Genomic DNA, 18,303 nt, shown 5'->3' with positions numbered 1-18,303 from the left:
CTCTTGGATTATTTCTTTATGTTCAGGGTTGTTGCATTTGAACGTCTTATTTGTTTAGTTCTCTGAAAGCGTTCCATTTTCACAAATTATCAGTCATAAATAATGCTTAGATTCCAAAGTCTTCATTATGTGCAAATGCGGACTCTATTCAAAAATAGAAATAAAGAGGTGGTTTTGACAGGCACCTTCCTATACATATGGACACATCCACCCTTTTAACTTTTTAAATAAAATTGTGTCACTATTCCAAAATTGCACACAGTCTTTATCTAGGCTCTGAAAACTATGGGTGAGCTTTGTAAGAGGCATAGGTTTCTTCCAAAATATTAAAAGTGAGCTGTGTATATAGAGAACTACAGAGCACTGCGTTTTCATGACTTGAAACTGAAACCCTAGAAGCAGAAGGCTTTATATGTGACAGCTTAAATGCTTATAATCAAACTAATTGGTAGTACGATGACCTGAAATGAGCTTAAAAGCATATAATACAGATTTAGCAATCCCTAAAGAGACTCTTTATTTTTCAGGCTCACGTTTTGTAATTTTATCATGTTATAGAACCAAATAGAGTTGGGGAAACGAAAGCAGAAAAAAGGAGAAAAGGAAAAATATATAAATAATTCCATTGCTTCAAAAGGGTAAATGAACCAAGAATGAGCCTATTTCTGAATGCTGGAAAAGAGTAAAATGAGTTAAAATGTAATAAAATTAGCATAATGAATGGAATTGGGGTAAAAACATTTAAAAAGCTATCTTTTGCTTTTTTAGAAATTTTGTGTACATTGAAATTGAGAGGTTTAAAAATACAGATTCTATTTCCAAAAAAGTAATTTAATATAAATAAAACTTGCTGGGCAATTTTCTCAAATAGAGGAGTAACTGGACCCATGAACCTACTTCTAACAAGAACCAATGCAGTCTTCTTCCTGCTCTTCCCAAATGAAAGCACCCTACCCAGAAAGTAATGAAAGTCTTCACATACATAAGTACGACAAAGTAACTGTGTGACAGAAAAATGATCAAGTGAAATGAAAGGTCAGATTTAATAAATATCTAAATGAGTGCTAAAAAAGTTATACTATAGTAAGGAAAGGGAAAATGCAAGTAAAATCTGCTAACACAAGTGTGCTTTTAATTAAATCAAGTGGTAATTACAACTGCTGAGGTTACTGTCAAATTACATTATGCATATGTATAACTAAAACCCATGAACATGTGTTGAACTGACTGCTCCAAACTCTCTTGAGAACCTGGTTATAAATCAATGCTTCTGTTTGTCCAGGGATAAGGGCCCTGAAAGTGATAGTTTTGAAGAGCAAAAACTTTCCCAGGAATCAGTACCCTTCTAAATAACACATGGGTCAAAGGAAGACATCTCAAGATAAATTTAAAAATATTTTGAAATAAGTAACAATGAAAATAGAACTTATCAAAATTTGTCTGATGCAGCAAAAGCAGTGCCTAGAGGGAACTTTATAGCACTGAGAGCATATATTAGAAAAGAAGGAAGATGTACAATCAGTAATCTGTTTCCACCTTAGGAAAATGGGGGGGGGGGCGGGGAAAGAGCAGCTTAATACTAAGTAAGCACAAGAAAAGAAATAATAAAATTAAAGTAGGAAACAGTGACATTGAAAACAGGAAATCAATAAAGAAAACTCAATAAAACCAAAAGCCGTTCTTCAAACAGATCAATAAAATCAATAAGTTTCTAACTAGGCCAAACAAGAAAAAAAGAGAGAAACACAAATTACTAATATCAGAAATGAAAGAGGGACATCACTGCAGATCCCAGAGACATTACAAGGATAATAAAGGAATATGAAGCGCTTTATACCACAAATGTGATACCTAGATGAAATAGACCAATTCCATGAAAGACACAATCTGCCATAGCTCACACAAGAAGAAATAGATAATCTGAAGAAGCCCGATTAAACAAATTGAATCACTAATTAATTATCTTCCAAAAGAAAAAAACACCAAACTCAGATGGGCTCACCAGTGAATTCTGCCAAACACTTAAGGAAGAAATTACACCAATTCTCTACAATTTCTTCCAGAAGATAGAAAATACTACCTAACTCATTCTATGAGGCCAACATTACCTTAATATCAAAATCCGACAAAGACATTAGAAGGAAAAAACAACAACAAAAAACTACATACCAATATTTCTCACATAGATGCAAAAATCTTCAATAAAATATTAGAAAATCAAATCCAATAATATAGAAAAAGATTTATACATCATGACAAAGTAGAATTTATCCCAGAAAAGCAAGGTTGATTGAACATTCAAATATAAATTAATGTAATCTATTACATCAGCAGGCCAAAGAAACAAAATCACATGATCATATCAATGGACACAGAAAAAAGTGTTTGACAAAATCCAATACCCACTCAAGATAAAAAGTTTCAGCAAACTGGGAATACAGGAGAACTTCGTAACCTTAATAAGGAACATCTACAAAAAGCCTACAGCTAACATCATACTTAATGGAGAGAAACTCAAAGATTTCCTGTTAGATCAGGAAGAACAAAAGGTTGTTCCTTCTCCCCACTGTTTTCCAGCATAGTACTGGAATTCCTAGCTAACGCAATAAGACAAGAAAAAGAAATAAAAAGTATAAAGATTTGGAAGAAATAAAATTGTCTTTGTTTGCAGATGACATGATTGCCTATGTAGAATATCAGGAAAAAACCCTCCCAGAACTGATACACAATTAGAGCAAGGTTGAAGGATAAAAGATTCATATACAAAAGTCAATTACTTTCCTATATACTAGTAAAGAAGGTAGAATTTGTAATTCAAAACACATGATCGTTTACATTAGCACCCCTAAAAATGAAATATTTATATGTTATGAATCTAACAAAATATGTACAAAATTTCTATGGGAATAACTACAGAACTCTGATGAAAGATATTAAAGAACAACTAAATAAGTGAAAAGATATTCCATGTCCCAACATTCAATATTGTCAAGATGTCAGTATTTTCCAACTTGATCTATAGATTCAATGTAATTGCAATCAAAATCCCAGCAAGTTATTTTGTGAATATTGACAAACTGATTCTAAAGTTTCTATGGAGAGGCAAAAGACCCAGCATAGCCAACTCAATGTTGAAAGAGAAGAACAATACTCAACTACAAATACTCAACTTCAAGACTCATTATAAGTATCAAGTAACATACTTATTACTTATCTATAATAACCAAGACACTGTGGTATTGGTGAAAACAGACAAACAGATCAATGTAACAGAACTTAGAGCTCAGGAATAGACACACTTATCCCATCAGTCTTGACACTTTCTGAAGTAGTTCTGGAATTCCTCTTTTGTGAGTGTCTAGTTGTACTGTCGTGGCTGCCTCAATGTCCTGAATCACTTTGACTTTGGGAAAGAGCCAGAAGTCGCACGGTGCCAGATCCGGTGAATAAGGTGGATGAGGACATGCTGTAATGTTTTTATTTGACAGAGATTGCCATGTACCAGAAGTGATATGTGACACGGAGCATTGTCATGATGAAGGATGATTTACGGCACACTTTAAAACACACCTTCTCTCAACCGTAGCTCACACCCAACTAACTGCACTGAACAAGTTGAAACTTGTCACACACTGTTACTAAGGTTTGACGCGCTGCTTCCTGTATTGAAGATCCCTGCCCTTCAGTTGGATGGCACTCGGCAACAGCATTCACCGTATTTGTTGATCACAATGGAAAGGCTCCGTGTCACACATCACTTCTGGTACAGCAATTTCTGTCAATTAAAAACATTACTGTCCTCATACACCTATTCACCATGCGACTTATGGCTCTTCCCTAAAGTCAAAATGACCATGAAAGGTAACATTTTGAATCGATTCAGGTCATCGAGGCAGCCATGACAGCACAACTAAAGACACTCACGAAAGAGGACTTCCAGAACTGCTTCAAAAAGTGACAAGAACGATGGGATAAGTGTGTTTGAAGCAAAGGGGAGTCTTTTGAGGGGGATTAATGGCAATGTGTCTTCTACTGTAAGTAATTTTTTTAATTTAAACATTTGCCATATTTTTTGATCAAACCACATATAGGTCTATTTCAATTAGCAGATTGAAAGCTGGCAATTTAGCAACATATATGAAAATAATGTAACTATATTATGCCTCTGCACAAAGTGCAGCTTAAGGCTTCCATTTTGGTCATATGCTTAGCTGTTTAATATTTGATTAGAAGAATACGTTAGAGTCCCCAATTTCCTTTGCTTCTCAGAATGTTCTAGTAGTAATGCTCCTTTGTTCGGAGAAATCAGGTTTTCATATCACAGAACTAGTTTTCTACAAAGTTAGTTTAGAAATATATTTTAAATAAATTCTAAAGGAACCAAATTTCTTGTCTCCTTTGTGTTTAGGGTTGAAATGCTAACTTTCCCTGATTTTCTCTGGACAGGTTAAAGCCCTACTTTTCTTTAGCCAAGTCGAGCCTATTTCTCATCAAGGTAAGACAAAGTGGGTTATTCATAACCCACCTTTTTGCAAAAGGTAAAATGTGAATGTTCTCTTTAGGAACTAAAATGGAAATGCAGAACTCTTGGGAGTAATTAGAGAAATACAGCACATGTGGGCTTAGATGAGCTCTTGGTGGGTCTCTGTAATGCTGCCTACATGATCCAGATTCTCCCCAGCTTCTCTCGGCGGTAGTCCAGCTGTACGTACAGCCATTTGTTGGTCTGGGCAAGATTTCACGGGATGTGATGAACATGTGAAATATTAGGAGTACACTAGGAACCACAGCTGCTATACCTTGCTACATTTTTCATGGTGCCTGAAAATCTGAGACCACAGTACGCAGTAGCACATTGAGACAGGAAACACTACAACAGTCTGGCTCCACCACTCCACTGCAGGTCTGCTAACACATTCCAGTTTAGAAGCCCTAACAGGCAGTTGTCACTTCTGGCAGTGCTTTACTCGAGCACGGCCACAATCTGGATTTATCACCAGGAGGTTGTCAGTAGAGATGAGTTTTTCCCCCCTACGTTTTGTTTCGTTTTTACCCTGCAAACCACATACCAGAAATTTCAGAGCAGAAATTAAGTGTAGTATAAGGCAGGTCCCTCTAACATGACTATTAGTGAAGCTAATTACTACAAGAAAATTGGAGATCATTCATTAGCCTAGTAAGCAAATTAAGGTTTGTTAACAGTGATTTGTATGCCAATCCTTGGTAACTGTGCTGGTCTTTTCAAGTACATGTGTAAGGGACCTGACAGTTTCTTAACTGTGCTATATGTTGTCACCAGGATGCTTGTCACCAGGGTGCTTTTGTTAAAACAACACTGTATTTTAAATGGATAAACATTTTTACAAGAGCAAAATGCATGTTAAATGCTTGGCTTCTGAAGTCAAGTGCTGGGAGACAAGTGAAGTGTCTCAAACCATCTACACCTCCAATAACTCTTGCGTACTGCTAAAGCTGACTACAGGAAAATGTGACGCTTGGAGTTAAAATAGCACTTTTCCTTTTTAACAAGCCCCAGTTGTGTTTTTTAACCTCTTTTCAAATGATACTCTTGGTGTTTCACCAAGCTATAAGTTTCTTAGGCAATGGATTGGGAGGCATCTATTTACAATTCCAGGAAAGATATTTCTTAAAGCAGTTAAGCAAAGAAGTGAGTCCTTTGATTTGAAAGATGCTGAATGATCCCCCATAAAACTCCAGGCCAGTTAAATCTATCAAAGGCTACGTGAGTACTCGGAAAAAAGCCCGGAATTTGACTGCCCACGGCTCAGTTTATATAGCTCATAGCAACTAATTCCACATTTCTTCAATTTGGAAATCTTCAACAAGAAGACAACCTTCCTTAAAGCTAGTATCAGGAAAAGAAAGAAAACTGGAAATAAAGTTCCTCTCTGAATTCCATGGTGTGACCTGTCCGCTCGCTCAGGGATGGCCCACACACTATACTGCATCAATGTTAAGACCAACAGAAGGTGCTAAGTATGGGACAGAAGAGCCCAGAGCCTCCATATTTCTAAGCACTAATCCTAACTGAATAACGTATACATAAACCATCTCCTTCGGACTCACAACTTCCTCCCTGGCTTTGTTCCACATTCCCCGTAATTAACCAACCTAAGTGTGGCTTTTTCCCAGAAACATGATACAGTCAAACCACCTCCACACTATGATGCTATTTCTCTGTGCTCTTATCTTTGTTGTCCCCTGGGCCTCAAATTCTGTTCTGCCTTTTCTTTATCTGTTGAAGATTTGAGCCTCCAGCAAATTTTGCACAACTGAAGCCTCCTACAGTTAACTGACCCTAAAAGACAGTCCCAAGTGCTCTTCTTATACTTCTCACCGGACTGATCAGTTTGCCTTGTATCACATTCAACTATGTACCTGGCCTTGAGGGCCAAGCTTACACCTTATTGAGCTTAAGAACTTAGAGGAGATGTTTAATAAATTCTTGAGAATTAAAGTGAATTGACTGCCCATCTGGTGAGCTGTTATCCAACTCAGCTTTTACCAATGAATCCAAACACCCCAATAAAAACTGGAGATCGCTGAGGGATGGAGTTTTGATTTTAAAAAATATTTCTATTTTAATGGAAACTTGTCAGTAAATAATGACCAATAATTTGTTTACAGTTAATTAAGCATTCATTCAGAGTTAATTACTAATAAATATAAATGTTAGAGGCTTATTTGAGGGACATGTTATAAACACTCAACATTATTTATCTTAAAGATAAGAATTCAGCAATTGATGAATGAATTCTCTCTCAGCATCACCGGCAAGTACTAGCAGGCGGGGAGGAGGAAGATTTTCGTCTGCTTTGGATGGGGCTGCAGTCAAGGCCAGGTTGACAAAGCTGAACTTCTAAAGTTAAAACCCACAGAAATATTATAAATAATGTTAGCTCTCTGTAGAGCCCAACTCCTCTTATTTAAATACAATGTGTCCAAAATATTTAAAAACATCACAAAGGAAGGAAAAGGATGGGGTTTAGGGAAGACTGCATTCCTTGAGGGTGGGTGGGTGGGTGGGGGCGTGGATGGCCCATCACCTAGGATAGCACCTGACAGAGAAGGTATTTTTTTGCCTTTTAATACTCATCGAAAGACAAAAAGTCGTAAGTGTCTGTTTAAAGAAAAGCCTAGTCCATCAAATAAACAACTGTGCTAAAAAAGCATGATCTTTTGGAAAAAACTCATTCCACTTTCACCTAACAAAAAAATCCACTTAAGGATTTTAGAAAGAAGCAACTATGGTTATATAAAATACCACAAATCAGTTTTGAGAATTATACAAATTACGGCAAAGAAAAACCGGAGATATTTCAAGGGTCTAGACTGGAAACCTTAGACCATGGCAAGGAACTGAAGTGCTTTAGGACCCTGCAACAGGCTGGACAGCCGCCGGCCAGTACTGGGCTCAGCACCACCCACGCAATTGCTGAAGTACTTCAGCGGCACAAACCGCACTTGGAGACATGCGCCACGGCACGATTCCCGTTAGCATGTACTGCGTGCGGTCATTTTAGACACTCGGTGGAAGTGCTGTGTTTCCCCGAAAAACAAGACCTAACCGGAAAAGAAGCCCTAGCATGATTTCTCAGGAGGACATCCCCCGAACATAAGCCCTAATGTGTCTTTTGGAGCAAACCTTAATATAAGACCCGATCTTAGTTTTGGGGAAACAAGGTAGGTTGTTTCCTTGATAATCTTAAAGCATGTACATTGCTAGGTATGATCTAAATGAGGAGGATGGAAATTATTAGCTGAGAACCATGAAGAAAAATCTCTGGATCACTGGAGTTTACAAAAGCAGGATCCAAGCTATGGGCCTCAGACACTTAGATTCAAACCTGGAAGAAGCCTGAGAAGCAGCCAGAGCACCAAGCAGGACATGTCAGTCTAAATAAAGGCAGGCTTCTGCCTTAGAGCAGGGATACAGGTCAGCCTGACAAGTCACCCCCCATACCCCACCGGTAGATCGCAACTGTTGGCATACAGAGTCAAGTGCTTGTCAAGAAGGAGTCCAGGCCTTTCCTGGTCCGACTCACCAGACCACTGGCAACCACGAGATGTGTTTACTGGTCTTCTCACTCTACTGCCCTCAGTTACTTCATTCAGGCTTCCCAGGGCACCCTCATTTCCTTTTGGTGTCAGAGAGCAGCAAACATGTGACACAACCTCATAGAACTGGGATATGTCAAACAGGTCTTTTTTAACCTCCCAGCCCAACCCTAAGGGCTATTGGGCTATCAGCCGGTTTTAAATGCCTCAAGTCTGAGGAAGAAAATAAACAATTTTTACAGACAAACTTCTACAACGTTCATTGTAGAATGCCGCCTATAGAAAAGTTCATTCCAACATTATCATGAGCATAGAGGATCACGGAGAATGAATTCCATATTGCTTTATATTTACATCTAGAGTAAATTGGTATACACCGCCCAAATACAAAATCCTAGACTCCTCAGAAAGCTACAAGAAGATTGCAATGAAAATAAAATATTCCTATCCTACAGTGACAAATTATAAAACTTATTTTTGTGTCATTAATTTCTGGTACTTATTCTCTATTATCACAGCATTACAAGCCATTTAATGAGACCAAGTTTTTTCCATCACACACTACAGTGGGAATAACAGAAGACAACATTTATTAGTTGCTATTATTGAGTGTTGTTCTGTGTACATTAAATATCATAACTCATTTAATATTTACAACTCTATCAGGTAGGTACACACGATGAAACAGGAGAGGTATTTGATACCCTGCCTAAGGTCAGATCACTGGTCTTCAGATCATTCTGTGTCTAAGCTGATTATCCACTATGTATAATAAACTTCAAATACATGAATGAAGAGAGAATATAGCCATAAACATTAAAATTGAAATGAAAACAAGTTCACTGCATTACCATTTAAAAAAAAGAAAAACTTTACACACTCCAACACGTTTTGCTCCTCTTGCCAAAAAAAAAAAAAAAAAAGAAAAAAGAAAAAAGAAAGAAAAGCAAATAGATTCCAAGTAGTCTATACTTCCAATTATATTTAGAATATGAGCTGGGCATGATTATGTAATGAATATATATGTGTCTGTGTCTCTGTGTATATAACACCCACATCATTCAAAAGCTCCCCAAAATGTGAAAAGTTTGTTCCAATCCTTCTCTATTTTGCCTACTTTAAGCATTCTTTGCAATATGCTTATGTAAATACTCATTTTTAGCTGCTGTTCTCATTTCTCAAATCTTCAGCTTATAAATGGATTGGAAAAGTGACAGACCTAAGCAGACATCTTTGGAACACAAAACCAAGGAGATACAAACAAATACAACTAGATCAAAAACAAAGGATTCTTCTTCAAAACCTTTAACTTACCACTACTGATGAATGAAAAGAACTGAAAACAGAATATACTGAATGTGGATAAGGGTGTGTGTGTGTGTGTGTACACACATGTACGTGCATATACTTGGGCGGGTGTCTATTTTATTAACATGCACGATAATCAGCATTTTACCTTAGTTTATTAAAAGCTCCATAGAAGCATAAAAATCTAAATGAAAGATTCTGAAGTCCAAGTAACATTTGAAGAGTGTTGAAGAAAACATTTCCAGGTTGTTAAACCAATAGGTGATACCTTCAGCTTTCCTAAACATGAATTCACATTTCGGTTCAATTGTGTTAATACCTCATTGACTGCAGGTGATTTGCCTCAGTCCTCACTTCAGAGAGACGCTGAAGAGAATTAAGGATAGAGTAAAAATATCACCATTCTACTTACCTGACGCTGAGCCTTCATTACAGACATAAGATTATGATAACATCACACATCATAAAGCACAGTGCACATAATATGTTACCATGAAAATACTATGAGTTATGAATATACTATTTCCACTTACAAGTGTGAAACTCACTAATGTTGAAGTCAGAACCTGAAATTAAGTATTACATGTGACAGTGATGGAATGAAAACAAAACCAGAAGACACTTCTTGATGAGGACTTGGCAATCATATCAATAGATTTTGCACGATGATAACATAATGGTCCCATTACTGGAAACACATTTTAAGTAGAACATTTTTGCCACGGTTGAAAGCTGAATATACATCTGGTATATATCTTTTCCATGGGAGTTAATAGTACAGATGTTCTTATATAAGCAAAATAATACTAAGAATGATTTTACCAAAATAAGGGAAAACTTTCATACTCATCCAACACTGTGTGTGAGAATTATTTCAGATTCATAACTGCAGATTCTTTACTCATAATGATGTATTGTTAGAGAATAAAAATAAACATTTCTAGAATTACGAAAAAAGTGACCAAAAGTACGATAAAAATCTCAGTGTTTCTAGAGATGACTGTCTTCGTTCAGGGTAATCAAACTGCATTTGAAACACAGAGAATGTTCAGTCTAGAAGTGGTCAAGCGCTCAGGTACTGGCTTTGGCCTTGTTCTGCTAAAGAAAGCACAGAGGGAGAATGTGGCTTTTGGAAAGAGAACAGAAATTGGCAGGCTCCAGATTTTACTTGGAGCATCTCAACCCACATCCAGCCGGGTGTGAAGAGATGGCAGATGGGATTGCTTCTGTTATTTCCACTGCTGAAGCGTCCTGTTTGTCTCTGCAAGCATGAATATTCAGCCATAATAAAGAACAAGGATAAGCTTGCTGGCTCTATTAGGTAGGTACCAAAAAAAATCTTTACCCCTTTTCGTCTACCACAGATTAAGACACACACAAAAAAAATCAACACTTAAAAAATACCACTTCTGCCAAGCTTGAAAAAGGCTTATTATTCAATGAAATGATGCTGGTTTTCATCTATTTAATGTAAATGTATGGAAAGAAATGTGTGGGCAAAGAAAACCGGAGTAATTAGCATATTAGAGAAAAGAAATTTACAGGAGGCTAAACTGAATCAGTAATTATTTTCTACTTTATTTTATTTCAATGATTTCATAATTTCCTAGAAAATGCTGAGCAGGCATTCGTGTATCAGTCTTCATCTTTCTGAACACAAATCAGATTCCTCTAAATATCACAACAAAAGCTCTACACGCTGTGTTAGCCCGTGTGTAAGGAAGGCCTAGTTGTAATTCTACATCTTAAAAAGGATTATTGAATCCAAAAAGGGTAAATAGCTATAAATAAAAGAAATGAAGTGACTGTTTTTCTATGAGAAATACTGTGATAACCCCTAAGATATGCTCACCATCCCCATCCCTTCCACAGGACAGAGGAAAGCCTAGAAATAACATAATACATCTATATTTGCTAAAATGAGGAGTTTAATGATGCTGAAAGGAAATATAAAGCCCACCTACCCAGACTGTGAGGGAAAACATCCATTAAAACTTCACCTCATCAAAATTAAAAAAAAAAAAAAAAAGTGATTCATTGTATATGTGGGGAATTTCTTCAAGAGATTTTAAAAGTGAATAAATACCTCAAAGAATAATATGAGATCCATCCTCCACATGACACTTCTCACTAGAAAACATTACGTAGGAGAGGTGGCAGGAGCCAATCAGGCGTCCCTGTGCCCCCTTCTGCTGCCAGGTAACGCGTGTCAGGCTCACTGAGGGAACCAGAAAGACGTTTCAGGCTCACTGAGGGTCCCTCGGGCCCAGCAAGTTACTTATTTTAAAAATGAAACAATTCTTAATAAGAGGATGGATATCAGCCTGTTCTTTAGGCCTGAGAGGGGACCTCTTAGGTGTTTTCACGTCCTAATGAGCATACATTAGAGAAGCAAGTCACACATGTGGAAGTTGAGATAAACTTACGAAGTAGCCTGTTCCCAAGCTGGAAGGAGCTGAACTCTGCAACAAAGCATAAAGACAAAGTGGAAAATCAGCGATGGTTTTTAACACGTTCCAATCCACACAGCTCATTACCAGCCCTTTGCAAGCTTTTCATCACTACATCACATCACCAGTGTATGCTGCCCCTTGTCATCTGCTCCTGATACAAACACCGTATTGCTTAATTTTCCCCTTTACATCTCTCAACAACTCAGAGATGCTAACGTGCTATTTACTGAATTCCGAGCCTCTGCGGTGGACGTAATTGCCAATTTATTTGACAGGCAGCTGGGTAATGAATTAATGATGGCATTTCACCCTGCACTGAGACTAAACAGACACACGTCAGCCTGCCTCCCTGACTTGCTGACATTCAATGGCCTGGTCCCGAGCTCCTCGGCTATGCGGCCGCAAAGGGGCAGGCAAGAGGAAAAAGCTCAGGCTGACTTGAAAAGAAAAAGCCCAGTGGGTTTGGATGACTTTTCCAATGTATGACCTACTTGCCAGTTTATTCCCTAAAGGCACCAGTTAGTACACACAGAGCGCTTTTCAAAAATGAGACATTTTGTAAACATAATTAGTAGACTAAAATGCAAAGAATGTGTGGGTAAAGGGAAGCAGGGAAAAGCACCATTTTAGTCAATGTTTTAGTCCCAGGAATTATCAACCAGGGCTTCCCGGTTCTGACACATGGAAGCTAAAAACGGTACTTCTGTAAGGTCTACAGTGCACCACTTCTTAGGGAAAAAGGTGAGAAAAGAACTTGGCTGTGTTTTAAATTTGCTTGTGAGTCTTTGTTGTGTGTATGTTTGTTACTTTTTTTCCTAAAACATCTCATTACAAATTCTTTGAGTGCCTCTTTGGGAAGAACAGAGGCCCCAGATAAGCTTGCAACAAACAGAAAGCAAACGCTGAGGCGGCCTGCAGGTCTCGGCTCAGTGCCCGCCACAAGCAAGGCCCCCTCTGAGGAGCTGGGTCGGGTCGCCCTTGCTGGACTGGCCTGACTTCTGCTCTGATGCCAGTGACTCAGCTGGCATCCAGCTCTCCACCCTAATGCCAGACCCTGCTCTGCAAACTGCAAGTGCCAGGGGCCCCCTGGTGCACCCAGCCTTGTTTCCTCAGAGCTCAGCACAGCAGCTTGCCCAGGAGGCATTTACAAAGTATTTGTTCAGTGTATGTGTATGTCAAGGAAGGAATGGATTGTATAGAGGAAAATGGCTTAGGTGAATTCAGAATCAAAAAATGCAGTAGGTGTGATTCTTCTTGATTTTAACTGTTTCTGAGAAGGAAATGCAGTGCTGTAAGGACACAGCATTCACATCAAACAAGGGTAGTGTGGTCCCGGCCACTCCTACACGCAGCTCCCAAAGCAAAACTTCCTTCGCCTCAATGTTTAAGACGAGCTCAGGGGAGTAAAAGGCTGGCAGATGTGTGATCTCGCACACTGGACCTGGTTTAAAAAAATCCTGCTGCATTCCTGATCCCATAAATGGTGTGTAGGGAGCTCCACAGTAGTCATGGAGACGGCTTTCACGCGGCGTTTAGTCACGTGACACGTCACGTGGTCTCAGCACCCACAGAGGAAAGCAAAACCCGGGTCAGGTCTCCCCCAGCCTGGGGTCATGCCTGGGAGGGAAAATCATTTTAGGATGAATTACTCAGAGAAAACGTGGAATTTGTTTATTTCAGGGTTTTGCTCCCCTTCCTGCAAACGTATTTCATCCCAGAAGCAGAAGTACCCCTCCAAATGCACTTCTCCACCCCCACATACATAGCATCTTATTGTGCATATCAAAGGAAATTACATCCTTCAGGTCTCCGAAAGCTCTGTTAAACTCATTTTGCATATATATTGTACATTACTCAGGGAGCGGGGTGGAGAAGAGAGCTTTGTTGTGCATATTTGTTCTGGCTATTGTTTATGCAGGTCTGACTGAATGAGGGAACAGTGGGTATCATTTCAATTTCTGATGTCAACATCAAATTACTTATTTAATTTCATGCCTGGCGAAGCATTGTATAGCTACACGCAAAATCATTTCACTTCATTTGTTATGCTGTGTTTTCGTGGCGATTGGCTTGCCTTCCAACTGACAGCTTTAATTACGACATGAATTTGATTGCACTGCCGAGGAATTAACATAATGCAACAAAGCAGTTAAGGACCCTGCCTTCTAACACCCCCCACCCCAGCACATACAGAGACACATGAAGAACACAAACACTAGTTCCTCATGGACATTAGAGGTCCACTGGAGTGTCAGCATTTGCCAGAAAGCGTACAGAACCTTAGTTAGTCAGTCAGACTACCCACATTTTCTAACCCGTTCTACTCACTTATTCTTTTTTTAATAGGCAGAGGTTTGTGACATTAAGTTCTGATTTCTGGACCTGGCAGAAAACTTTGTCGAAAATTCTTCTAATCTACTTTGCCAAACGTCCATGGCTTTGACGTTTCCTCCCTTTACCCCTTTCTCCACCATATTTTTTCTCAGCCAACTGCCAGCTGCCTTCAATCATAGCTGGAGAATTGGAACAGAAACAACATCTCTGAAACAAAGAGATTCTCCTTGTCCAGTTCTATATTTCCAGGACTCTGGCGGTGGCCTTGAGTTCAGTAGGTCACCGTTCCCGGTTGCCAACAGGGTCTCCACCATTAGACAGGGAACAAGTCTGAGACCAGCAACAGCCCAGGAGTCAGTTGCACTGATCGCTCACAACACAAAGGCCCAGAAGAGTCTCTTCTCATGTATGCCTCATCTAAGTTGGTATCGAAATACAGCTGCAAATATTGGATAACAGTAACGGTTTTTCAAGTCAGAAATTCCATGAATACCCCAAACCATGGGCAACAATAGATTATGATACAAAAATGGAATAGATGTTTAGAAACAGCTAGTTATTGTTTGAAATGTGTTAGGTTATTCATTTATAGGTCAGCATTTAGGGATTGGTACTGCTTTCTCATGTTATAGAAAAAGAGACAGACAGCAAAAAGTAGAGGCCTAGGGAAACAGACAGGTTGAGGGTGTCCTGACCACTGAACCATTTGATGAAATAAAGTTGATTTCAACTTTCTGTATTTCTCCAGTCTATTTTTAATGAGAGGAGGGGTCTTCCATTTTTCTGGCTTGAAGGGAGAAGGCAAACTCTGGCCAAACTATATACCTAAAGTGGCCATAGAATCCAGAAAGACTATGAGGCTTGAAAAGAAGACATTTTTAACAGGATGTGTTTTAAAAGTGGAACAAAAGCATTTGAAATAATACCACACACCCATGTTTAAGCAAATACCTCCCCTGAATAATGAAAAAGGCTTCGTTCTTATTTCTTCAAGTAGCAGAGTTGCCAATTCATTCATATTTTCATGTACTAGGTAGAAATGAGAGGTAGAGAGAGACTGAGAAAATGGAGGAGGAGAAAATGTGTAGCAGTTTGCATGAGGAGACAAGGGGAGGAGAAAGTGCCAGCCAGCTGGCTGCATGAGGCATGATTTCCGGGCCCATTATAAGGCATCTCCTGTTAACATGGTCTTTTCATTCTGCCGTGTTTTTGGCAGATTTGACCACTGCTCTAGCGATTGCTGCAAATTACCCACCTCGATCTCATTATGTTGCAAAGGAGCTTTCTTGCAAACACGCTGCCTCATTCTCCCAGCTACCATGGGCTGCAGGAGCAGTAATAGGATGAGCAGTTGAAAGACAGTTTGCAGGAGGGAGAACGATGCTACTGACATGCAAGTCTGCAAGTGGATATTCATTAAACCCTCGTGCCACTCTTCCTCGCTGCCCCCCACCTGACTCGCTTTCCAGCTCTGTCACTAAGCTATCACTAAAGCTACTCATTAAACTCGTGAAGTTAACATTTCTGTGTTAACAGCTTACCTACAACAAGGGATTTCAAAATTGATTATCCATGTAAACTAGATGTGCTCCATTCATTAGAGATGTACACAGGGAGACCGAGAGGACCATCTCCGCTCCCTGAGCAGGAAACGGATGTGAGCTCCGCCCCTAGATGAGACATATGTTCTGACCCCAGGGCTAATTTAAATAGGGTATTTAAAATTGTTCCACATCACCAATTGTGGCTGACATCCCTGTCTACCCACCTCCACTAATGCTGTTTTCTCTTGGGAGTAAGACGCAGAGGCATCACAGCCAAGTACAGGTCTTGCAAAGGTCACAAAACAAGCTCATTTATGGATTTTCCATAGCATTTTAGGAAACAATGACAATTAAAAGAACATGAAATCTTAAGCCTAAGACATGTGCCTTGGAAATAAGATTCCTAACAGCTGATAAAGACACAAAACACTGTATCTGACTGGGGAAATGAGCTCCTAGGAGAATTCAAATAAAAATGGGTGGAGGGTAACAACTTGAAAAGAGCGTCAGGCCTGATGGATATGGTCACTTCCCACTTCCATTTCCCAACCTCTGTTACAACCACTTCTAGCTGTCACTGGCTCTCACCCACACTCAACAGCTTCTTGGCTTCTTTCACTGATTTCTTCCTTGCTCTCATTGTTATCTGCAGTTCTTCATATAAAAGGCAAAGCAAACAGTTTAAAGTAAAAATTATAACAACGTTGCTTTAACATCTTCCAGACACACGCTTTTAAAACAATAACTTACAGTGGGGTGAACAGCGTCTCTCTAAAGCCCACGTCCAGCAGGAGCCTCAAAAGGTGGCTGAAGGCTAACCCGACTGGGCAGCAGCGTGCCTGGGCGACGGGCCCCAGACCCTTGTTCCCACATTGTGTTGGTGTCACTGTGAGGAGGATTTTGCACGAGTTTAACATTTCAACCCATACTCTGAACAAAGCACACCGCCCCAGCCCGATGTGGCTGGGCCTCATCCGATCAGTTTTATAAAACAAATACGATCATCCTCAGTACAAGAGGAAAGTCCTCTGGCTGATGGCCTTCAAGCTGCGACAACAGTTTTTCCTGCTCTCAGACTCAAACTGAACCATCGACTCTCTCTGGGTCTCGAGCCTTCCGGTCTGTGGCTGTAATCACACCCTCAGCTCTGCTGGTTCTCATGCCTTTGGACTAGGACGGCGGCTAAGCACCACTTCTCCTGGGTCTCCCGCTTCCTTCCCTGATCCTGAGACTTGTCAGGCTTCCTCACTGTACACACCTGTACGTTCTATGCACTGTTTCCCTTGAGAACCCTCAGTGATATAATGAACTTGTTTAGAAACAGCGTCCTTAAGTTGGGAGCCTACTGGATCGGGGTGGGTCCTAACTCCGATGATCACCGCCCTATAAGAAGGAGAGGACACACAGAGCTACAAATAGGGTGGACGGCCCGGTGGAGACAAAGGCAGATGCTGGGCTGAATCAGTGGGAAGCCAAGGAATGCAAGGATGGCCAGAAGCCACCAGAAGCTACAATAGGAAAGGAAGGATCCAAGGATCCGAGGGTCGTGGTCCTGCTGAGACCTTCATGGTAGACTGCTGCTGGCCTTGCAAACGAGGAGAAAATCAATTTCAGTTGTTTTAAACCATTCCCTTTGTGGTCACTCACTACAGCAGCCCAGGGGACTAATACAACACCTCACCTCCTTATCACAGACTCAGAGGAGAAACGGAACACCAAGAGTCCTTCAGGGCTGGACTAGGTTTTATTCTGAAGGACAGAGACGTTCACGGACGGTGTGGTCTGGGTCTGTTCTCCCTTCACAGTAGCCAGTAAACCTGGCACAGAGTGAAACCTCAATCGAGGTTTGGGGGGAGGGTGCAGAGAAGGGAGGACATGGACCGATTGAAAATGCGTGGTGGGATGGATAGATAACCCCCCAAACCTGGACGATTTGGGGTAGGAGAAGCGGTATCTCAGAAAGAAGCAGAAGAAATGCATCAACTGTGATCCTATGAAATGGACTAAATAGCTGTAGAACAGTAAGTTTACAGAACCGTTTAGCAAAGGACTTACTAGAATTCAATCCCTTTTCACTATTTTCTGAAATGTTTCAATTCCTTCAAAGTCTTGAACACTTAGAAAGTGTTAAAACATATTTCTGCCTTCTTATAACTAAAAACCGGGCCCAAAATTCTTTCAGAGAAAAACTAGACTCCTATCCACATAGTAATCTGAATAAAGCATTAGGAGTTTACTTCCATAGGGTGTGGGGCAGGGTTTGTTATAGGGCATACTACTGGGGCTGGCAGAAGGAAAGGACAAAGAACAGAGGAAACAAAAGAAATCAAGGTAGGAAGATCTGAAAGCGCACATCATTGAAGAAAACAAAGGTGGTTCAGGTCCCAGGGCGGGGGGAGGCAGAGGAACGGAGCGTGTGCAGAAGCAGCATCATACTTCCTGGAGGGCTCTGCACATAACCCTCAGGAGTGTGGACTCTGACCAAAAGACCTTAAACACAGAAGTTCAAGTGTCACGTCTGACTCCTAGGAGAACAACTCTGGAAGCACTGGAGAGCACAGTGCAAAGGAAAGAACGGTGGGGCA

At 40.1% G+C, this 18,303-nt stretch overlaps 1 protein-coding gene across 6 annotated transcripts in view; it reads right to left on the bottom strand.

Moving 5' to 3' along the window:
- Positions 1-18,303, bottom strand: part of AUTS2 (activator of transcription and developmental regulator AUTS2) — a 1,097,126-nt gene that overhangs the window by 589,769 nt on the left and 489,054 nt on the right. For 5 of the 6 annotated variants that reach the window (XM_033111212.1, XM_033111210.1, XM_033111211.1 and 2 more), the window contains one exon: positions 11,814-11,849. The exons of the other annotated variant lie outside the window; for it this stretch is intronic. In XM_033111212.1, coding sequence (XP_032967103.1) covers positions 11,814-11,849 — 36 coding nt within the window. The remainder of the gene's footprint in view (positions 1-11,813; positions 11,850-18,303) is intronic. 6 annotated transcript variants of the gene reach the window in all.

Source organism: Rhinolophus ferrumequinum, chromosome 7, assembly GCF_004115265.2.
Source record: "Rhinolophus ferrumequinum isolate MPI-CBG mRhiFer1 chromosome 7, mRhiFer1_v1.p, whole genome shotgun sequence".
In the NCBI taxonomy this organism is placed as follows: domain Eukaryota; kingdom Metazoa; phylum Chordata; class Mammalia; order Chiroptera; family Rhinolophidae; genus Rhinolophus; species Rhinolophus ferrumequinum.
This window is presented reverse-complemented; position numbering and strand designations above follow the sequence as displayed.